Source organism: Medicago sativa, chromosome 1, assembly GCF_051527215.1.
Source record: "Medicago sativa cultivar Bolivia chromosome 1, Bolivia_mono, whole genome shotgun sequence".
NCBI classification, from domain to species: domain Eukaryota; kingdom Viridiplantae; phylum Streptophyta; class Magnoliopsida; order Fabales; family Fabaceae; genus Medicago; species Medicago sativa.
This window is the reverse complement of record NC_140749.1, coordinates 36,380,330-36,399,402: the sequence shown is the minus strand read 5'-3', so window position 1 is coordinate 36,399,402 and position 19,073 is coordinate 36,380,330. Positions and strand designations below refer to the sequence as shown.

At 37.2% G+C, this 19,073-nt stretch overlaps 1 protein-coding gene across 1 annotated transcript; it reads right to left on the bottom strand.

Moving 5' to 3' along the window:
* Positions 1-492: 492 nt before the first annotated feature.
* On the bottom strand, positions 493-18,998 carry LOC146954662 (uncharacterized). Its single transcript, XM_085745504.1, has 3 exons — positions 18,873-18,998; positions 18,232-18,728; positions 493-949 (listed from the first exon to the last, which is right to left on the bottom strand). The coding sequence occupies exons 1-3, from the start codon at positions 18,996-18,998 to the stop codon at positions 493-495; spliced, it is 1,080 nt and encodes a 359-aa protein (XP_085601630.1).
* Positions 18,999-19,073: the final 75 nt, after the last annotated feature.

Below are 19,073 nucleotides of genomic sequence, written 5' to 3'. Positions count from 1 at the left end.
GATCAATATTACCTTGATTAACTCCTGAAGCATCAGCTTCTGAACAAACAGCTCTCTCCTCCTGGACTACTTCAGTAGTATCCAACCGCTCATCAGCCACCATCAAATTTTGAAGATTTTCAGTGAGCTCAATTCCTATCTGAGCAGCTTCAACAGTTGAATCCTTTAGTAGTTGCTCAGCAGGAACAACCATATCCTGAGCAAGCAATCAACCTTCTGCAGTGAAGCTTCTTCTGCAGCTTTCTTGTTCTTGATTTCTCTTATGGCAAGATTTGTTGCAGCTTCAACCTGCTCCTAATCTTCAGTCACATAATCTTCTATCTTTAGCTTCCTGATATCAGGCTTCTTTTTCTTCTTAGGTATTGATGGTTGAGGAGGTTGAGTTTGAGAAGTGCCAACAGACTTGCCACTTCTTGTCCTTTTGTTCAGGACCTTACCATCATCTAAGTCTTGAACTTCTTCTTGAATAGTTGGCACACCAGAACCAGTTGCTTATATTTTAGAAGCAACTTTGGCTTTCTTGGCTTTCTTCTTATGAAGTTCTTCAGGAGCATCATCCAGATACTCAGCCTTTGTGAGTGCTTTCCTCTTTGTCTTTCTGCTCTTGGCTACAGGCAAGGCACCACCATACATGGTGTCTGGAATGTCACTTAGCCTGATCGGCTCACCAATTCTCTCAAAGTGATCCATGATGTAATTCATCCTGACCTCAATAGGATCTTGTTTGCAGATTGGAGGAAAATCATCCATTAGATCACATACAACATTTGATTCCTTCAAATCTGTACTAAGCTTCTTAAAAGCTCCCTTCTCTATCAGATTGATCTTTCTGAGAGTTTTTCCATTGATCACTTTGCCTTTTTCAGTGCCAAGCTGATCATCAGTGAAGATGTTGAGCTTCTTAGGTACTTTCAGAATCCATCTTTGATGAATAATCTCTAAAATTAGCCTTCCATAGGGAATCCAGTGTAGCAGCCCGATTTCTGCTAGATTTATTTTATTATTTATTTATATGCTTTTAAGTGTGTTATATGTGCTCATATGTGATTATTTGCCTCTGTGTGTATTTTTGGTTGGGATTCGTAGAATTCGGTATTGGAGGGGTATTTTAGTCATTTTGAACTTAGGGGCATTTTGGTCATTTTGAGGGCAGGGGTAATTTTGCAATTTTACTGAAAGTTATTTTTAGTGCTAGTGAGAGTTATTATTTTACCAAGTTACTAGAGGGTGTAGTAATTATTTTATTTACCGTTAAGTGACCGTTAGTGTTATATTTCACCGTTAAGTGAGTAGTAACATTTTTGAGGTTAGAATAGAAATGGGTTAGGCCCATTATGGTTGGTAAGATAAGCCTAATTAAGTGAGCCTATATAAACTAATGCTAGTAGAGAAATAGGGTTTTCTTCACAACATTTTTCATTTGAGAAGAGAAGAGATAGAGGCTAGAGGGAAGAACAAGAACGAGGGTTAGAGGCAAGAGGGGATTCATCATCTAGGAGCTAAATTGAAGCTTGGGTTAGAGATTCTTGGTGCTAGAGGTAAGAGGGTTAGGTTTCAACCATAATTTCTAACTTTTCATTTCTACCCATTTTGTGAAATTGATGAATTGAACCTAATTAATTGTAAATTCGTGTTAATGTTTTAATGCAATGTTTGGGTATGTATATTGAATATTAATTGAGTTATTGATGATGAAATTGCATGCTTAAATTGTGGTTATATGCGTGCTTTGCATTTTTGTCCAAAAATGATGATATGAGGTGTTGTTGTGATGAATTATTGATGAATTCATGATGGTTAGTTGATGTTGTTGTTGGGAGATGTTGTTGTTGATGATTAAAACCTTGGGTAATCATAATTGTGGAGTTTGCTATGACTTTATGTTGTTTTTGAAGTTTTAATGAAAAATGGGTCAAATGGTGATTTTGTTAGGAGGATGTTTTGGGGCAAATTTTATATGATTTTGAGTGTCTTTTCATGTTTAGAAATGTTTAAACAAACTTTGGGATCAAATTTGAGCTTTGGGAAGTCAAAATTGGGGTTTTGGGATGAAAATGAGGTTTTTCCCGAGACTGCACTGTCATAACTCGCAATGGCAAGTAAATTACTTGCAATTGCGAGTTGCACAGGACAGACCCCCCTGTTACGCATTCTTGCATCTTTTTCTCTCGTTTCCGTTTTGAATTGGTTTTCGGTTTAAACATGAAAGTTGTAGATAATTTTGTTAGCTTTCTACAGGCTTTGGTTTGACTTGAAAATGATTTTTGGTTTTTGAGTTATGATGAAAATACTCCAAGGTGGTCTTGGTGAAATTTTTCAAAAATCCCGCATAACTAGTTCTAAGTCGACCCAAACCTTGTGGAATGTTTTCAATCTTTGAAACTTATGTTTTATGAGTTCAATTAAGGTGTTTAGTAGTATTTAAACTATGAGGTGAGGGATTTAACTTGTTTTGCTTAGAAAATGGAAAATTTCTTGAAAAGTGTTTCGGTGAGACGAACTTTGTGATTTTTATGAATTCATCGTATTTGGCCGATGAAATGCTTATGTAACCTCTACTGCACATATGTGTGACTTGTGAGGATACATGGCATAGGCAATTGAGCTCGTTTACTTGGTTTTGGCTTAGGTGCTCAATTATTTTCACTGTTGTGATTTTTGGAGACGAATGTGGTATAAAATGATTTTTGAGAGCCAATTGCTTATGAACCCTTTATGAATAGATTAATATGATTATGAGATGATGTATTAATGGTTGTTGAGTGATGAATATGATGTTTGTGATCATATGTTGTATTTGTTCCTCTATTTGGATTGTAAGGAATTATGTGGAAATGTGGCGACTATATGTTGATTTATGTGGAGATGATTAATGATGTATGTATATGTCAAGTTGTGGTGAATTGTTGTCGATGCATATATACTAATTGAATTGTGATGAACATGTTTATGTTATGTTATTTGTTGAACATGTTAAATGTTGATTGTTGGTGGTGTATATATGTGACAACTATATGTTGCTTGAATTATGGATGTTGTTGGTGATTGTACATATGTTAAGTGGTGGTGAATTGTTGTTGATTGCATGTGTACAAGTATTGGTGACGTTGAGGTGATTATTGTTTGTGTGAACATATGCATTTAGTCGAGTCATATGTTCATGCATTCATGACTGATGGTGGTGGATTTTATATTCAATTGAGGTGATTACGATGTTTTTGTTGCATCGAAGGTGACGACCTTGAGGTGATTTGGTACCACATGCATCTAGAAGAGTCTAGAGCATTATATGCATTTGAATAATTGATGAGTTGTGTCATAATTGAATATATGACTTGGTGAATTTGTGGATTGGTGAAATTTGGTGAATGTTGTGATTGTGTGGATTGGTGTATATGTACATTGGTGGATTTTGTTGATGGTTGTGAATAATTGAATTATGCTCTAATTGCATGTCTTATTTGTTTGTGCTTATACACTTGGTGAATCTATTTGATGATAATTAATTTGATAATAATGATGAAGTGAGAGTTGTATATGTATATGCATATGATGTGGTGATTTCCTTGATGATGATGATTACTTGCTTATGAATTTGAAATGATGAATTGTACTTTTAAATTAAGTATGCTAAGTGGAGAGTAAGGAGAGTAATCCTTCCATTGATTGATAATTGATGAACTTATGTCGATAATTTGTTTAGAAATTGGATATACTTGCTATGCCATGTTAATAATGTGATAGCTTGAAATGTAAGTGATGGGGGATAATAATCATGTGATGCTAGTGTTCTAGAAGGGATGGTTATGTATATGTGATACGTGTATGATACACTTGTTGATACGAACTTGAAATGATGATATTGAATAATATAAGTATTGTGAATACTTGTGAATACATGTATGATTTGTTGTCCTTCGTTCTTGAGTATATCTTTCATTTCCAATGTTCTTGTTTAATCTTATATGGATTATGATGATGTAATGCTAACCCTCAGTGGTTTACCACCTACCTTTCCGTATGGACGGGTAGATGGAGTGCAGGATGCTTAGACCTTGTGTTGATGTTGCCGAGGAGAGGAGTTCCTCTTTTTATGTGCAGTGTCTAGATTAGGGCTCTGATCTAGGGTAGTTCTTGCACGTTGGATTCCTATTTGATTGTGTAGTTTTGGTGTTGAGACATTATTATGTTGAGATTTGAGATATTATTGTATCTGAGATTGGAGGATGTTATTTTTGTATCTTTATTCTGAGATTTGCATTTGTTTTGGATTATGTATGTGTACCGCTGCTATGTGATGTAACATGATCTTTATGCATGTATGTTTTTATTTGGAAGACGTAGCATCTATTTCTAGAATATATTTTTATATTTGCGCGTTTTACCGCTTAATAGAAGTAGGTGTTACAAGTTGGTATCAGAGCCGTGGTCGGTCTTGTCCAGACCAAAACCCGTTGAATTTCCTGTTGTATGCGACATGTACGGAAGTACTGTCGGTACTTGTTGTGTTGTTCCATTCTTTTAGGTGGGTTTGAGCGTAGTGGGGGAGTAGCAGTTTGCTTCAGGTTTGTTTGGTCTGGCACGGGAAGGTATCTTTGGCTGCAGAGGCTTAGTTGGTTGTGGTTTGTGTTAAGGTTCATGTTGATTTTGAGTTGGATCTTGTGTGTCTTCCGTTGAAGCATATGGATGTGATTTTTGTTATGGATTGGATGTTGACTTTTGGTGTTAACATTAATTGTTTGACCAAGAGTGTAACGGTTTCTAAGCCAGTAGCTGAGGAAGGTGGGAAGTTCTTGACCGCGGAGCAAGTGAAGAAGTCCTTGGATGGTGAAGCTAGCGTGTTCATGATGTTTGCTTCCTTGAAGGAAAGTAGTGAGAAAGGAGTGGGCGATTTGCCGGTAGTGCAAGAGTTTTCAGAAGTTTTTCCGGACGACAATACCGAATTACCGCCAGAGAGGGAAGTTGAGTTTGCAACTGATTTGGTACTAGGAACAAGTCCTATTTCGATTGCGCCGTATCGGATGCTGCATCAGAGTAGGGTGAGTTGAAGAAACAGTTGGAAGAGTTGCTTGAGAAGCAGTTTATCAGGCCGAGTGTTTCTCCGTGGGGTGCTCCTGTGTTGTTGGTTAAGAAGAAGGATGGAAGCATGAGGTTGTGTGTGGATTATCGGCAGTTGAATAAGGTGACAATTAAGAATCGGTATCCGCTTCCGAGAATAGATGATTAGATGGATCAGTTGGTTGGTGCAAAAGTGTTCAGCAAGATTGATTTGAGATCAGGATATCATCAGATTAGAGTCAAGGCAGAAGATGTATCCAAAACTGCGTTCAGAACGAGGTATGGACACTATGAGTATTCTATGATGCCATTTGGAGTGTCTAATGCGTCAGGTTTCTTCATGGAGTACATGAATAGGATATTTCATCCTTTTCTGGACCGTTTTGTGGTGGTGTTCATAGATGATATTTTGGTGTATTCGAAGTCTGAAGAGGAGCATGCCGAGCATTTGAGGATTGTGTTGGGAGTCTTAAAGGAGAAGAAGTTGTTTTCTAAGTTGTCGAAGTGTGAGTTTTGGTTGCGGGAAGTGAGTTTCCTTGGTCATGTGATTTCTAAAGGTGGTATTGCCGTGGATCCGTCTAAGGTTGATGCAGTGTTGCAGTGGGAATCACCTAAGTCTGTTTTTGAAGTTAGAAGCTTTCTTGGATTGGCAAGGTATTATCGGAGGTTCATTGAGGGATTCTCTAAGTTGGCGTTGCCATTGACGCAGTTAACTCGGAAAGGACAAGCTTATGTTTGGGATGCTAAGTGTGAGAAGAGTTTCCAAGAGTTGAAGAAGAGGTTGACTTCAGCTCCAGTGTTGATTTTGCCGAATCCGAAGGAATCGTTTGTGGTGTATTGTGATGCTTCTAAGATGGGTCTTGGTGGTGTGCTTATACAGAATCGTCAGGTTGTGGCTTATGCTTCGAGGCAGTTGAAAGTGCATGAGAAGAATTATCCGACTTACGACTTGGAATTAACGGCCGTTGTGTATGTGTTGAAGATTTGGAGGCATTATTTGTATGGTTCTAAGTTTGAAGTGTTCAATGATCACAAGAGTTTGAAGTACTTGTTTGACCAGAAGGAGTTGAATATGAGGCAAAGAAGATGGTTGGAGTATCTTAAGGATCTCGATTTTTAGTTGAGTTATCAACCTGGGAAGGCGAATGTTGTTGCTGATGCTCTGAGTAGAAAGTCGTTGCATATGTCTGCTTTGATGGTTAAAGAGTTGGAGTTGATTGAGCAGTTTCAAGATTTGGGTTTGGTTAGTGATTTGACACTGGATAGTGTCAGGTTGGGAATGTTGAAGTTGACGAGTAATATTTTGGAAGAGATCAAGAATGGTCAGAAGGAAGATTTGGAACTTGTAGATCGTGTGGTGTTGGTTAATCAAGGTAAGGGTGGAGACTTCAGGTTGGGTGAGAATGATGTTTTGATGTTTCGCGATCGTGTTTGTGTACTAGATGTTCTTGAGCTTAAGAGAAGGATTTTGGAAGAAGGTCACAGGAGTAGTTTGAGTATTCATCCAAGAGCGACTAAGATGTATCAGGATTTGAAGAGGTTGTTTTGGTGGCCTGGAATGAAGAAAGAGATTGCAGAGTTTGTGTATGCTTGTTTGGTTTGTCAGAAGTCTAAGATTGAACATCAGAGACTGTCAGGTTTGATGCAACCGTTGTTTGTACCGGAATGGAAGTGGGATAGTATATCAATGGACTTTGTAGGAGAGCTGCTGAAGACTATTAAGGGTTTTGATTCTATTTGGGTGATTGTTGATCGGTTGACGAAGTCGGCACATTTTGTTCCTATCAAGACTGGTATGTCTGTGGCAAAGTTGGCTGAAATCTACATTGAGCAGGTTGTTAGATTGCATGGTGTTCCTTCTAGTATTGTGTCGGATCCGGATCCGAGGTTCACTTCTAGGTTTTGGGAGAGTTTGCAAGCTGCTTTGGGGACTGATGAGTCATAGATAGTCTATTTTATTGCTTTATTTAGTTTAGTTTTATTTAAGATTTGATTTTATTTTATTGCATTTTATTTCCTTTTAGAATATTTTACTTTAAATTGTCTTTTATTTTATTTCAGGAAAGAATATATGATGGAAGGTGTCTTGGAGCAAAAGAAAGAGAACTGGAGCAAATACAGTGCAAGAATACGAACATACGAGACAAAAATATGTCTCTACCAAGTCAGAAGCTTGGCACGGCCCGTGCCAACATGTGGCACGGCCGTGCCACCCTCCAGGACCACTTTTGCTGCTTTTCTTCAAGCCCAAGTTACTCCGTTGCAGCTTTACTGTTTTGCCCTTATAGTAGCTTAGTTTCTAAGTCAATTGTAAAGCTATAAATAGAGTAGCACTCCATCATAAACATTCATCTTTTGTTCTTGGAATAAAAGTTCACTTTTATATTATTCTTTTATTGTTTTCTCTCTTCTTCCCCCATGTCTACGATGAACGTTAGTGAGTAGACTTCTTCGTCTTAGGATTGTTGGGGAGTCTAATGACATAATCCTAAACAAACCAAGCTTAAACCCTAATTTCTATGTAACCCTAATTTCTAATCTAGATTCACCGACTTAACGTGGATTAACAATTATCAAACTGTGGAAGCGAAAGCGGAGGGTTTGATAATCGTTAATACACCATCCCAAACATCAATTCATAAAGCGAGAGCGGAGTCTTGATGTTGGAACAAGTGAATCTAGACAATAATTGCAAAACAGTGAAATAGTCTTTGCAATTATTGAGACAAAGAGTAGTTTCAATCCTCTATGCATCTTCTAGTAATCAAGTCAGCGAAATAGGCTTGGTTACTAGAAGTAAACTCTCACCGGACTTTCATCGGAAAGGTGAGGGGCTAAGGGAAACCGGTCTTTAGAAATTAGTGTGTAAACCATGAAATTAGATGTTTAAGTCTTGTCTAGTGAAGGGTTTGTTATTATGACAAACCAATAATCCTAAGGCTCTTTATTATTATTGTTAATTACTTGCAGCAGTTAAACCCCTTTTTATAAGCTTTCTTCTCTTCTAATCATTCTCTAAAAGTTGATTGAATTCACAACTCCCTAGCGGAACGATACTCTTTCTTACTACTATTACTTCGATAGGCCGTGCACTTGCGGTTTGGCCCTATCAAGTTTTTGGCGCCGTTGCCGGAGAGTTGTTGTAATTTGATTAACTTTTTAATAGTGATTAGACTAAAAAAAAAAAAATCTTTTTCGTTGTTTCATTTTATTTAATTTTATTGTGTTTATATTTCTTTCAAAAAAAAAAATCTTTACTTTATTCTGTTTTATTCTATTTTCGTTTTATATTTGTTTCACATATATATATATATATATATATTTATAAAAAAATAAAAAAAACATCTCTCTCTCTCTCTCTCTCTCTCTCTCTCTCTCTCTCTCTCTCTTTCTCTTTTTCTATTCTATCTCTAACTGTTTTGATTTCAGGCATGGCTCAAAACCTTTATCAATGGACCTTTTCTCCCCTTTCACCACCTTGTAAAGCTTATGAAATTTTTGGTCACACTGGTGTTGAATGTCAACTAGGTAGTGTTGTTAGAAGTCCCGAGCAGGTAAACTATGGGTTTAGGAATGATCAAATTTTTTCTCAAACCCCTCAAAATCTTTTTGGACAACAAATATCACCACCCGGTTTTGCAAACAACCAAAGAGTCTCTCCAAAATCCGACTTGGAACTTTTGATAGAAAATTTTGAATTAGATAACATTAGGCATAACCAAGAGTTTAAAGTCAAAGCTGGAATTTTGAATGACTCTCTCAATAGGCTTTCCGCAAATGTGGATTCTCTTTCTACTCACAACAAAATGCTTGAGACTCAAATCCCACAAGTAGCCCAACAAGTAACCTCTTACCCACAACCCTCCGGAGTCTTCCCGAGTCAAACTGAAATCAACCCCAAAAGCCCAATAAATGCTATTACACCTAGGGATGGTAAGCAATTAGAAGACCCCGTTGTGGAAACCAAGAAAATTGAGGTTGAGGTAGAGAGTGAAAAGCCACAAAGTGAGAAAGTTGTAGTAGAAAGTGGAAAGCCTCACATATCACCACCATATGAGCCAAAAATTCATTTCCCACAAGGGTTTGATGAGTCCAAGTTAGATGAACAGTTTAGGAAATCTATTGCAATCATTCAAAGCAAATTGTCATCTAAACTTAAGGATCCCGAGAGTTTTTCCATACCATGTGACATAGGATCCAAGACTATAGAAAGAACAACATGTGATTTGGGGGAGAATATTAGTTTGATGCCATTGTCCCTTAGTGAGAGATTAGGTATCGGATAGAGAAACCTTTTGATCGTCAAGCTAACGACTTTAAACGAGCGCTTCGTGGGAGGCAACCCACGCATTTAATTGCTTTTGTTTTGTTTGTTTTTTGTTTTAAGTTGTTTTGTAGGTAATTGTCCAAGTATGATTCAAGAAAAACTGAAAATTTTGAAGCCCCCTGACCAGAAGGTTGGCACGGCCGTGCCAGTGTTTTTGAAGCAAAATTGGCCAAGACCCACAGAAAGTTGGCACGGCCCGTGCCAAGGGTGGCACGGCCGTGCCCGACCTCTAGCCTTCTATAAACCCAATTTTTTTTCTTTCTTCTTCCTCATTCACAAACAACAGCCCTCTTTCATCTTTCAAATCTCTCTCTAAACCTCCATAACCTTCAAACCTCAAACCTTCATATCTCCATCAAATCTTCACCAATCCACTCAATTATTTCACCAAACAATTCTAAAATTCATCCTAAACCAAACGCTCCCATCAAAAATAACTTTCATCCACCCAAACCTATAATTCACCAAAACCTTATTCTCCATTAAACCTAGCAACCACAAATCTCCATAACCAAACCCATCAACCTTACCAATCCACACCAAAGGTCATATGGCTTCAAGAAGAAGTGGTAAGAAACCAGCAAGCTCTTTCGGAGGTCCTCCCTCAAAGAAGCAAGCACAAGCAAAGAATCATGGAATCCAATTTCGAGACAACAAGCAACGGGACAGGTATAAAATTCTAATCTCTAAACCCTTGCATCCTTCTCGGTATCCCGATTCTCATACTTTGAATATGTTAGAGCTTAGTGCTGATGTTTATAGGCTTATAGGAAGGCTAGGTTGGACTGATTTGTTGAAAACTATGCGGGTTTATGAAAATTTCACTTATTAATTTCTCAACTCAATTATTTTTACTAAAAATAAGTTGGATTTTGATAACCCTAAGCATAGAGTTTCTTTCTGGTTAATGAATGTTAATTATGATATGTCTCTACAGCACTATTGTGATACCTTAGGTTTTGCAAACGAGGGGTATATTCATGATTCTTGGGACCCTAGCCTAAAACCGGATAACTACCAACCAGCTGCCTTTTGGGAACACTAGAACCGATGAGCAGTTCATGTTATGGGCAATGCTCTACAACCACCCGGTCAACACTTGCTTTTATCTGATTGATTACCCTAGACGTTGTCGGTACTAGACCGGCCGGTAAAGGAGATATAGTGGTGGGTGGCATCATTACATACATAGGTAGGGATTTTGGCATTGGTGAGGATGAGGGGATCAAACAAATTGAGGGAAACAATAGACTTAACATGGACACCCTCATTACTATAAATTTCATCAAACCTCGTCCACCACTCCATCACCAACTCAACTTTAATGTGCCTATCATGTTTTTACTTCCTAACCCATCTCGGATTACCACCGAGGTGGAAGCAAATTTGTTGTATGTTGATGATGTGCAGGTTCTTAGTGAGCAAGATGATGATGAGGGAGACGATGCTAACTTGCACCATGATGTAGGAGAAGGTGCTAACCTGCACCAAGAGGAAGAGCACCATGACACCATATAAAGTAGGATAGAGGTAGGAATGATGAGGATTAATGAGCTGTTGTGGGCTATGCTTTATAACCATCATATAACATTTGCTATTATTTGCTTGATTAACTTGTTTCAATTGTTAAAAAGAAACTGGATGATAAGAGTGATATAATGGTAGGTGGAATCATCACTTTTCTTGCTAGGAAGTTTGGGGTGAGTGTGAGTCAAGGGATCAAGAGGATAGAGGGAAACTTTTGTCTAGACTTATATACTATCACTACTTTGTCCTTAGAACCCATGAACCTACTCACAATTACCAATATGAATGGAGAATTATCAGAGCTTATTGTTTGATTATTCTACCTAATCTGGACATAACTAATCCAGAGGTGGTGGAAAATTTGCTTTATGTTGGTACTAACCCACAGGTACATAATGATCGTGATGATGATGGTAATGAAGAGGAGGTAGGTGCAAACTTGCACCATGAACAAGAAACCGGTGGAAGCTATAATGATGAACGACGGGCATGGATGCAAACCAAAGTTCAAAGAATAAGCACCGAGCAACAAAGATAAGGTGTTGAAAGGAACAATGTCCAAAGGAGCAATCGAATAAATGAAGAAAACAATCAAATGCTCCACAACATGATACAACACCTTCACCTCCAAAGGTCTACTTTATGAATTTCAATAAAATTGTGAGCTTTCCTCTTCCTTTACTCTTTCTTCTTCCTCCTCTTCTTCTACTTCTACTCCTTCTTCTTCTTCTTCTTCTCCTTCCTCTTCTTCTTCTTCTTTTATTTTTTTCTTTTTGAATCATTGAGGACAATGCTTCTCCTAAGTGTGGGGGGGCCTAATAAAGTGTCTAGAGTCGTAGTGTTCCCAAACTCCCTTGAACTTTATTCTTTTGTTTTGTTTTTATAACAAGAGGCATGATTAGTAGCTTGTTTTTAATGTAAAATATGGCATAAAAATTTTTGTTTTGTCTCTTCTTTAAAGGTTGTTTCTTGTACATGAAAGTAATTTCTTGTGTTTCTTGTGTTCTTGCTATACCCATATCTTGTTTTATTGTGAAAATCTCCAATGAGAAAAGCACCCAGTTGCAATCTTTGAGCAAGTGTATGAATAGGTATTTTAAGGAGCATGTTCTATCTTTAGTGTTAACTTAGACCCTTTAAAGTCTTCAGAGTAAAAGTAGTATAAGTTTGTGTGGGAAAATTAATCAAATTGTTCTTAATCGTTATATTCTTCTTAATTTGTTAATGTTAAATGGGGCGGGAGAATGGCACCAACATGTGGGGGAAAGGACAATTACATCCTAACTTCCTAATTGTGGTGGTGACTCCTTAATTTGAACTTAAATGAAACAAATTCATCAATGCTAGGGGGAAAGGACAATCACATCCAAAAAGACTTCCTACGCGGAGATGAAACAAATAATAATTTTGCAGCACTGCTTAGGGTGATTTTGAATCTAGGGGGAAAGGACAATTACATCCGAGAAGACTTCCTATGAGAATAGATAGCCCCTAAGCATCTGCAGCCCCTTGTGCTTAATTGTTAAATTAATTTAAATCTTAACTTAAATTCTCATCACTCTTATATGAAATGAAGAAAGGACTTTACTCGGTTACTTTAGCATTAAGGATAGAACCTGTTCCTCATAATATCTGTCTTATACAGGGGCAAGAAAAGGGTTGGACTGCACACACACACTCACTTGAGACTTGATGTTGGGTAGAATAGGTTCATGAGGAATGTTTGAAATTGTAATTAGTGTACTTGGAACAAAACCTTTCTTTGAGACTTATGTTCTTAATATTGCCATAATAATCTTTTAGTTGCTGCTATGTCCATTGCCTTTTGCTTGAGGACAAGCAAAGATTCAAGTGTGGGGGAGTTTGATGAGTCATAGATAGTCTATTTTATTGCTTTATTTAGTTTAGTTTTATTTAAGATTTGATTTTATTTTATTGCATTTTATTTCCTTTTAGAATATTTTACTTTAAATTGTCTTTTATTTTATTTCAGGAAAGAATATATGATGGAAGGTGTCTTGGAGCAAAAGAAAGAGAACTGGAGCAAATACAGTGCAAGAATATGAACATACGAGACAAAAATATGTCTCTACCAAGTCAGAAGCTTGGCACGGCCCGTGCCAACATGTGGCATGGCCGTGCCACCCTTCAGGACCACTTTTGCTGCTTTTCTTCAAGCCCAAGTTACTCCGTTGCAGCTTTACTGTTTTGCCCTTATAGTAGCTTAGTTTCTAAGTCAATTGTAAAGCTATAAATAGAGTAGCACTCCATCATAAACATTCATCTTTTGTTCTTGGAATAAAAGTTCACTTTTATATTATTCTTTTATTGTTTTCTCTCTTCTTCCCCCATGTCTACGATGAACGTTAGTGAGTAGACTTCTTCGTCTTAGGATTGTTGGGGAGTCTAATGACATAATCCTAAACAAACCAAGCTTAAACCCTAATTTCTATGTAACCCTAATTTCTAATCTAGATTCACCGACTTAACGTGGATTAACAATTATCAAACTGTGGAAGCGAAAGCGGAGGGTTTGATAATCGTTAATACACCATCCCAAACATCAATTCATAAAGCGAGAGCGGAGTCTTGATGTTGGAACAAGTGAATCTAGACAATAATTGCAAAACAGTGAAATAGTCTTTGCAATTATTGAGACAAAGAGTAGTTTCAATCCTCTATGCATCTTCTAGTAATCAAGTCAGCGAAATAGGCTTGGTTACTAGAAGTAAACTCTCACCGGACTTTCATCGGAAAGGTGAGGGGCTAAGGGAAACCGGTCTTTAGAAATTAGTGTGTAAACCATGAAATTAGATGTTTAAGTCTTGTCTAGTGAAGGGTTTGTTATTATGACAAACCAATAATCCTAAGGCTCTTTATTATTATTGTTAATTACTTGCAGCAGTTAAACCCCTTTTTATAAGCTTTCTTCTCTTCTAATCATTCTCTAAAAGTTGATTGAATTCACAACTCCCTAGCGGAACGATACTCTTTCTTACTACTATTACTTCGATAGGCCGTGCACTTGCGGTTTGGCCCTATCAGGGACTAAGTTGAGGTTGAGTTCTGCTTATCATCCCCAGACTAATGGTCAGACGAAGAGGACTATTCAGAGTTTGGAAGATTTGTTGAGAGCTTGTGTGTTGGAGCAAGGTGTCAGTTGGGTTGAATGTTTACCGTTGATTGAGTTCACTTACAATAACAGTTTTCATTCTAGTATCGGGATGGCACCGTTTGAAGCTTAGTTTGGTCGGAGGTGTAGGACTCCTTTGTGTTGGTATGAGTCAGGTGAAAGTGCTTTGTTAGGACCGGAAGTTGTGCAAGAAACTACGGGAAAGGTTAAGATGATCCAAGAGAAGATGAGAGCGTCTCAGAGTAGGCAGAAGAGTCATCATGATAAGAGGAGGAAGGACATTGAGTTTCAGGTTGGTGATCATGTGTTTTTGAGAGTGAATCCTGTAACCGGTGTTAGTCGTGCTTTGAAGTGTCGGAAGTTGACTCCTCGTTTTGTTGGACCATTTGAGATTGTTGAGAAGGTTGGGGTTGTAGCGTATCGGATTGCGTTACCGCCATCTCTGCCGAATCTTCATGATGTGTTTCATGTGTCTCAGTATGTGTATGATGCGTCTCATGTGATCCAAGTGGATGATTTGGAAGTAAGGGATAATTTGACCGTTGAGACTTGGCCAGTTAGGATCGAGGATCGTGAAGTGAAACGTTTGCGTAGCAAGGAGACCGTTTTATTTCGGTTGGACCGACTAGTGAGAGTGCCACTTGGGAATCGGAGAGTATGATGAAGGTTTCGTACCCGGAGTTGTTTCCTTCAGGTAATTTTCGAGGGCGAAAATTCTTTTTAGTGGGGGAGAGTTGTAACAGCCCGATTTCCGCCAGATTTATTTTATTATTTATTTAATTGCTTTTAAGTGTGTTATATGTGCTCATATGTGATTATTTGCCTCTGTGTGTATTTTTGGTTGGGATTCGTAGAATTCGGTATTGGAGGGGTATTTTAGTCATTTTGAACTCAGGGGCATTTTGGTCATTTTGAGGGCAGGGGTAATTTTGTAATTTTGCTAAAAGTTATTTTTAGTGCTAGTGAGAGTTATTATTTTACCAAGTTACTAGAGGGTGTAGTAATTATTTTATTTAACGTTAAGTGACCGTTAGTGTTATATTTCACCGTTAAGTGAGTAGTAACATTTTTGAGGTTAGAATAGAAATGGGTTAGGCCCATTAAGGTTGGTGAGATAAGCCCAATTAAGTGAGCCTATATAAACTAATGCTAGTAGAGAAATAAGGTTTTCTTCACAACATTTTTCATTTGAGAAGAGAAGAGATAGAGGCTAGAGGGAAGAACAAGAACAAGGTTTAGAGGCAAGAGGGGATTCATCATCTAGGAGCTAAATTGAAGCTTGGGTTAGAGATTCTTGGTGCTAGAGGTAAGAGGGTTAGGTTTCAACCATAATTCCTAACTTTTCATTTCTACCCATTTTGTGAAATTGATGAATTGAACCTAATTAATTGTAAATTCGTGTTCATGTTTTGATGCAATGTTTGGGTATGTATATTGAATATTAATTGAGTTATTGATGATGAAATTGCATGCTTAAATTGTGGTTATATGTGTGCTTTGCATTTTTGTCCAAAATTGATGATATGAGGTGTTGTTGTGATGAATTATTGATGAATTCATGATGGTTAGTTGTTGTTGTTGTTGGTAGATGTTGTTGTTGATGATTAAAACCTTGGGTAATCATAATTGTGGAGTTTGCTATGACTTTATGTTGTTTTTGAAGTTTTAATGAAAAATGGGTCAAATGGTGATTTTGTTAGGAGGATGTTTTGGGGCAAATTTTATATGATTTTGAGTGTCTTTTCATGTTTAGAAATGTTTAAACAAACTTTGGGATCAAATTTGAGCTTTGGGAAGTCAAAATTGAGGTTTTGGGGTGAAAATGAGGTTTTTCCCGAGACTGGACTGTCATAACTCGCAATGGCAAGTAAATTACTCGCAATTGCGAGTTGCACAGGACAGACCCCCCTGTTTCGTATTCTTGCATCTTTTTCCCTCGTTTCCGTTTTGAATCGGTTTTCGGTGTAAACATGAAAGTTGTAGATAATTTTGTTAGCTTTCCAGAGGCTTTCATTTGACTTGAAAATGATTTTTGATTTTTGAGTTATGATGAAAATACTCCAAGGTGGTCTTGGTGAAATTTTACAAAAATCCCGCATAACTAGTTCTAAGTCGACCCAAACCTTGTGGAATGTTTTCAATCTTTGAAACTTATGTTTTATGAGTTCAATTAAGGTGTTTAGTAGTATTTAAACTATGAGGTGAGGGATTTAACTTGTTTTGCTTAGAAAATGGAAAATTTCTTGAAAAGTGTTTTGGTGAGACGAACTTTGTGATTTTTATGAATTCATCGTATTTGGCCGATGAAATGCTTATGTAACCTCTACTGCACATATGTGTGACTTGTGAGGATACATGGCATAGGCAATTGAGCTCATTTACTTGGTTTTGGCTTAGGTGCTCAATTATTTTCAATGTTGTGATTTTTGGAGACGAACTTGGTATAAAATAATTTTTGAAAGCCAATTGCTTATGAACCCTTTATGAATAAATTAATATTATTATGAGATGATGTATGAATGGTTGTTGAGTGATGAATATGATGTTTGTGATCATATGTTGTATTTGTTCCTCTATTTGGATTGTAAGGAATTATGTGGAAATGTGGCAACTATATGTTGATTTATGTGAAGATGATTAATGATGTATGTATATGTCAAGTGGTGGTGAATTGTTGTCAATGAATATATACTAATTGAATGGTGATGAACATGTTTATGTTATGTTATTTGTTGAACATGTTAAATGTTGATTGTTGGTGGTGTATATATGTGACAACTATATGTTGCTTGAATTATGGATGTTGTTGGTGATTGTACATATGTTAAGTGGTGGTGAATTGTTGTTGATTGCATGTGTACAAGTATTGGTGACGTTGAGGTGATTATTGTTTGTGTGAACATATGCATTGAGTCGAGTCATATGTTCATGCATTCATGACTGATGGTGGTGGATTTTATATCCAATTGAGGTGATTACGATGTTTTTGTTGCATCGAAGGTGACGACCTTGAGGTGATTTGGTACCACATGCATCTGGAAGAGTCTAGAGCATTATATGCATTTGAATAATTGATGAGTTGTGTCATAATTGAATATATGACTTGGTGAATTTGTGGATTGGTGAAATTTGGTGAATGTTGTGATTGTGTGGATTGGTGTATATGTACATTGGTGGATTTTGTTGATGGTTGTGAATAATTGAATTATGCTCTAATTGCATGTCTTATTTGTTTGTGCTTATACACTTGGTGAATCTATTTGATGATAATTAATTTGATAATAATGATGAAGTGAGAGTTGTATATGTATATGCATATGATGTGGTGATTTCCTTGATGATGATAATTACTTGCTTATGACTTTGAAATGATGAATTGTACTTTTGAATTAAGTATGCTAAATGGAGAATAAGGAGAGTAATCCTTCCATTGATTGATAATTGATGAACTTATGTCGATGATTTGTTTAGAAATTGGATATACTTGCTATGCCATGTTAATAATGTGATAGCTTGAAATGTAAGTGATGGGGGATAATAATCATGTGATGCTAGTGTTCTAGGAGGGATGGTTATGTATATATGATACGTGTATGATACACTTGTTGATACGAAATTGAAATGATGATATTGAATAATATAAGTATTGTGAATACTTGTGAATACATGTATGATTTCTTGTCCTTCGTTCTTGAGTATATCTTTCATTTCCAATGTTCATGTTTAATCTTATATGGATTATGATGATGTAATGCTAACCCTCAGTGGTTTACCACCTACCTTTCCGTATGGACGGGTAGATGGAGTGCAAGATGCTTAGACCTTGTGTTGATGTCGCCGAGGAGCGGAGTTCCTCTTTTTATGTGCAGTGTCTAGATTAGGGCTCTGATCTAGGGTAGTTCTTGCACGTTGGATTCCTATTTGATTGTGTAGTTTTGGTGTTGAGACATTATTATGTTGAGATTTGAGATATTATTGTATCTGAGATTGGAGGATGTTATTTTTGTATCTTTATTCTGAGATTTGTAGTTGCTTTGGATTATGTATGTGTTCCGCTGCTATGTGATGTAACATGATCTTTATGCATGTATGTTTTTATTTGGAAGACGTAGCATCTATTTCTAGAATATATTTGTATATTCGCGCGTTTTACCGCTTAATAGAAGTAGGGTGTTACATCCAGCACCTCCTGTTATCTTGGCTTTCCCTGAGCTCTTTGATCATGTGCTTGAAGATGTATTTGGGCACATTTGCACTCTCCTTTGTAATGAAGTAACGAAGAAACACTCTGTACTCCAAGGAAGGTTGATCTCCACCACCACCTTTTGGTAGAAGATTTTCATTCTGTATATTCTGGAGCAGTTTCTTCTCCATTGTCAAATCACTGTAAGCACCTCTCTTCTTGCTATTGAACATGGACCTGTTAACAACTTCATTCCAAGGACTATTGCTGTTGTCCAGACCATCTTTGAAACTTCCTCCTGATGGTCTCCTGATTACATAAGCAATCACTTCTTGAAAGATGAAGACAGGAACACCCATGATTCTTGACCTAATATCTGTAACTGTGAAAGGTTCCAAACCCATTTCTTTTCTTGATTTTCCCTTTAAAGTAGGGTCAATCAGCACCTTCTCATCCATTTCCAATTGAGCAGCTTTGCGATCATATACTTGTGCTCTTACCTAGAAATGCCTTATTAGGTTCTTGTAAGTTGAACCATTCAATATGTTGAAGTAATCCATGAGACCTTGAGCTTCATAGTAACCCCTGAGGTCGCATACATGATGTGCTAAAGAAATTAAATCCACTGGATTTTATGTTTGAACATTGAATTCCAATTCCTCTAGGGACATTGTTCTTCCTCTGATTTCATAAGCAGGAGTTTCTTGTGTAGTTGATTCTGGAACTGCTTCTTGCATGTTTGATTCTGGAATGGAGCTTGAAGATGCCATTGATGAGAACGAAGTTTTAGGGTTCTAGGGATTTGTTTGAAGAAGACGAACTTACTTCGCAGAGAACCAATGTGA

Bases quoted from the DNA above. Each gene is read 5' to 3' on its own strand.
- LOC146954662 (XM_085745504.1), bottom strand. From the start codon at position 18,998: ATGGCATCTTCAAGCTCCATTCCAGAATCAAACATGCAAGAAGCAGTT. The intron at 18,729-18,872 runs GTTCAAACATAA...AGGCATTTCTAG, and splicing joins TAGAGGAATTGGAATTCAAT to GTAAGAGCACAAGTATATGA. The intron at 950-18,231 runs GTGCTGGATGTA...TCCCTATGGAAG, and splicing joins GAAAGCCAAGATAACAGGAG to GCTAATTTTAGAGATTATTC.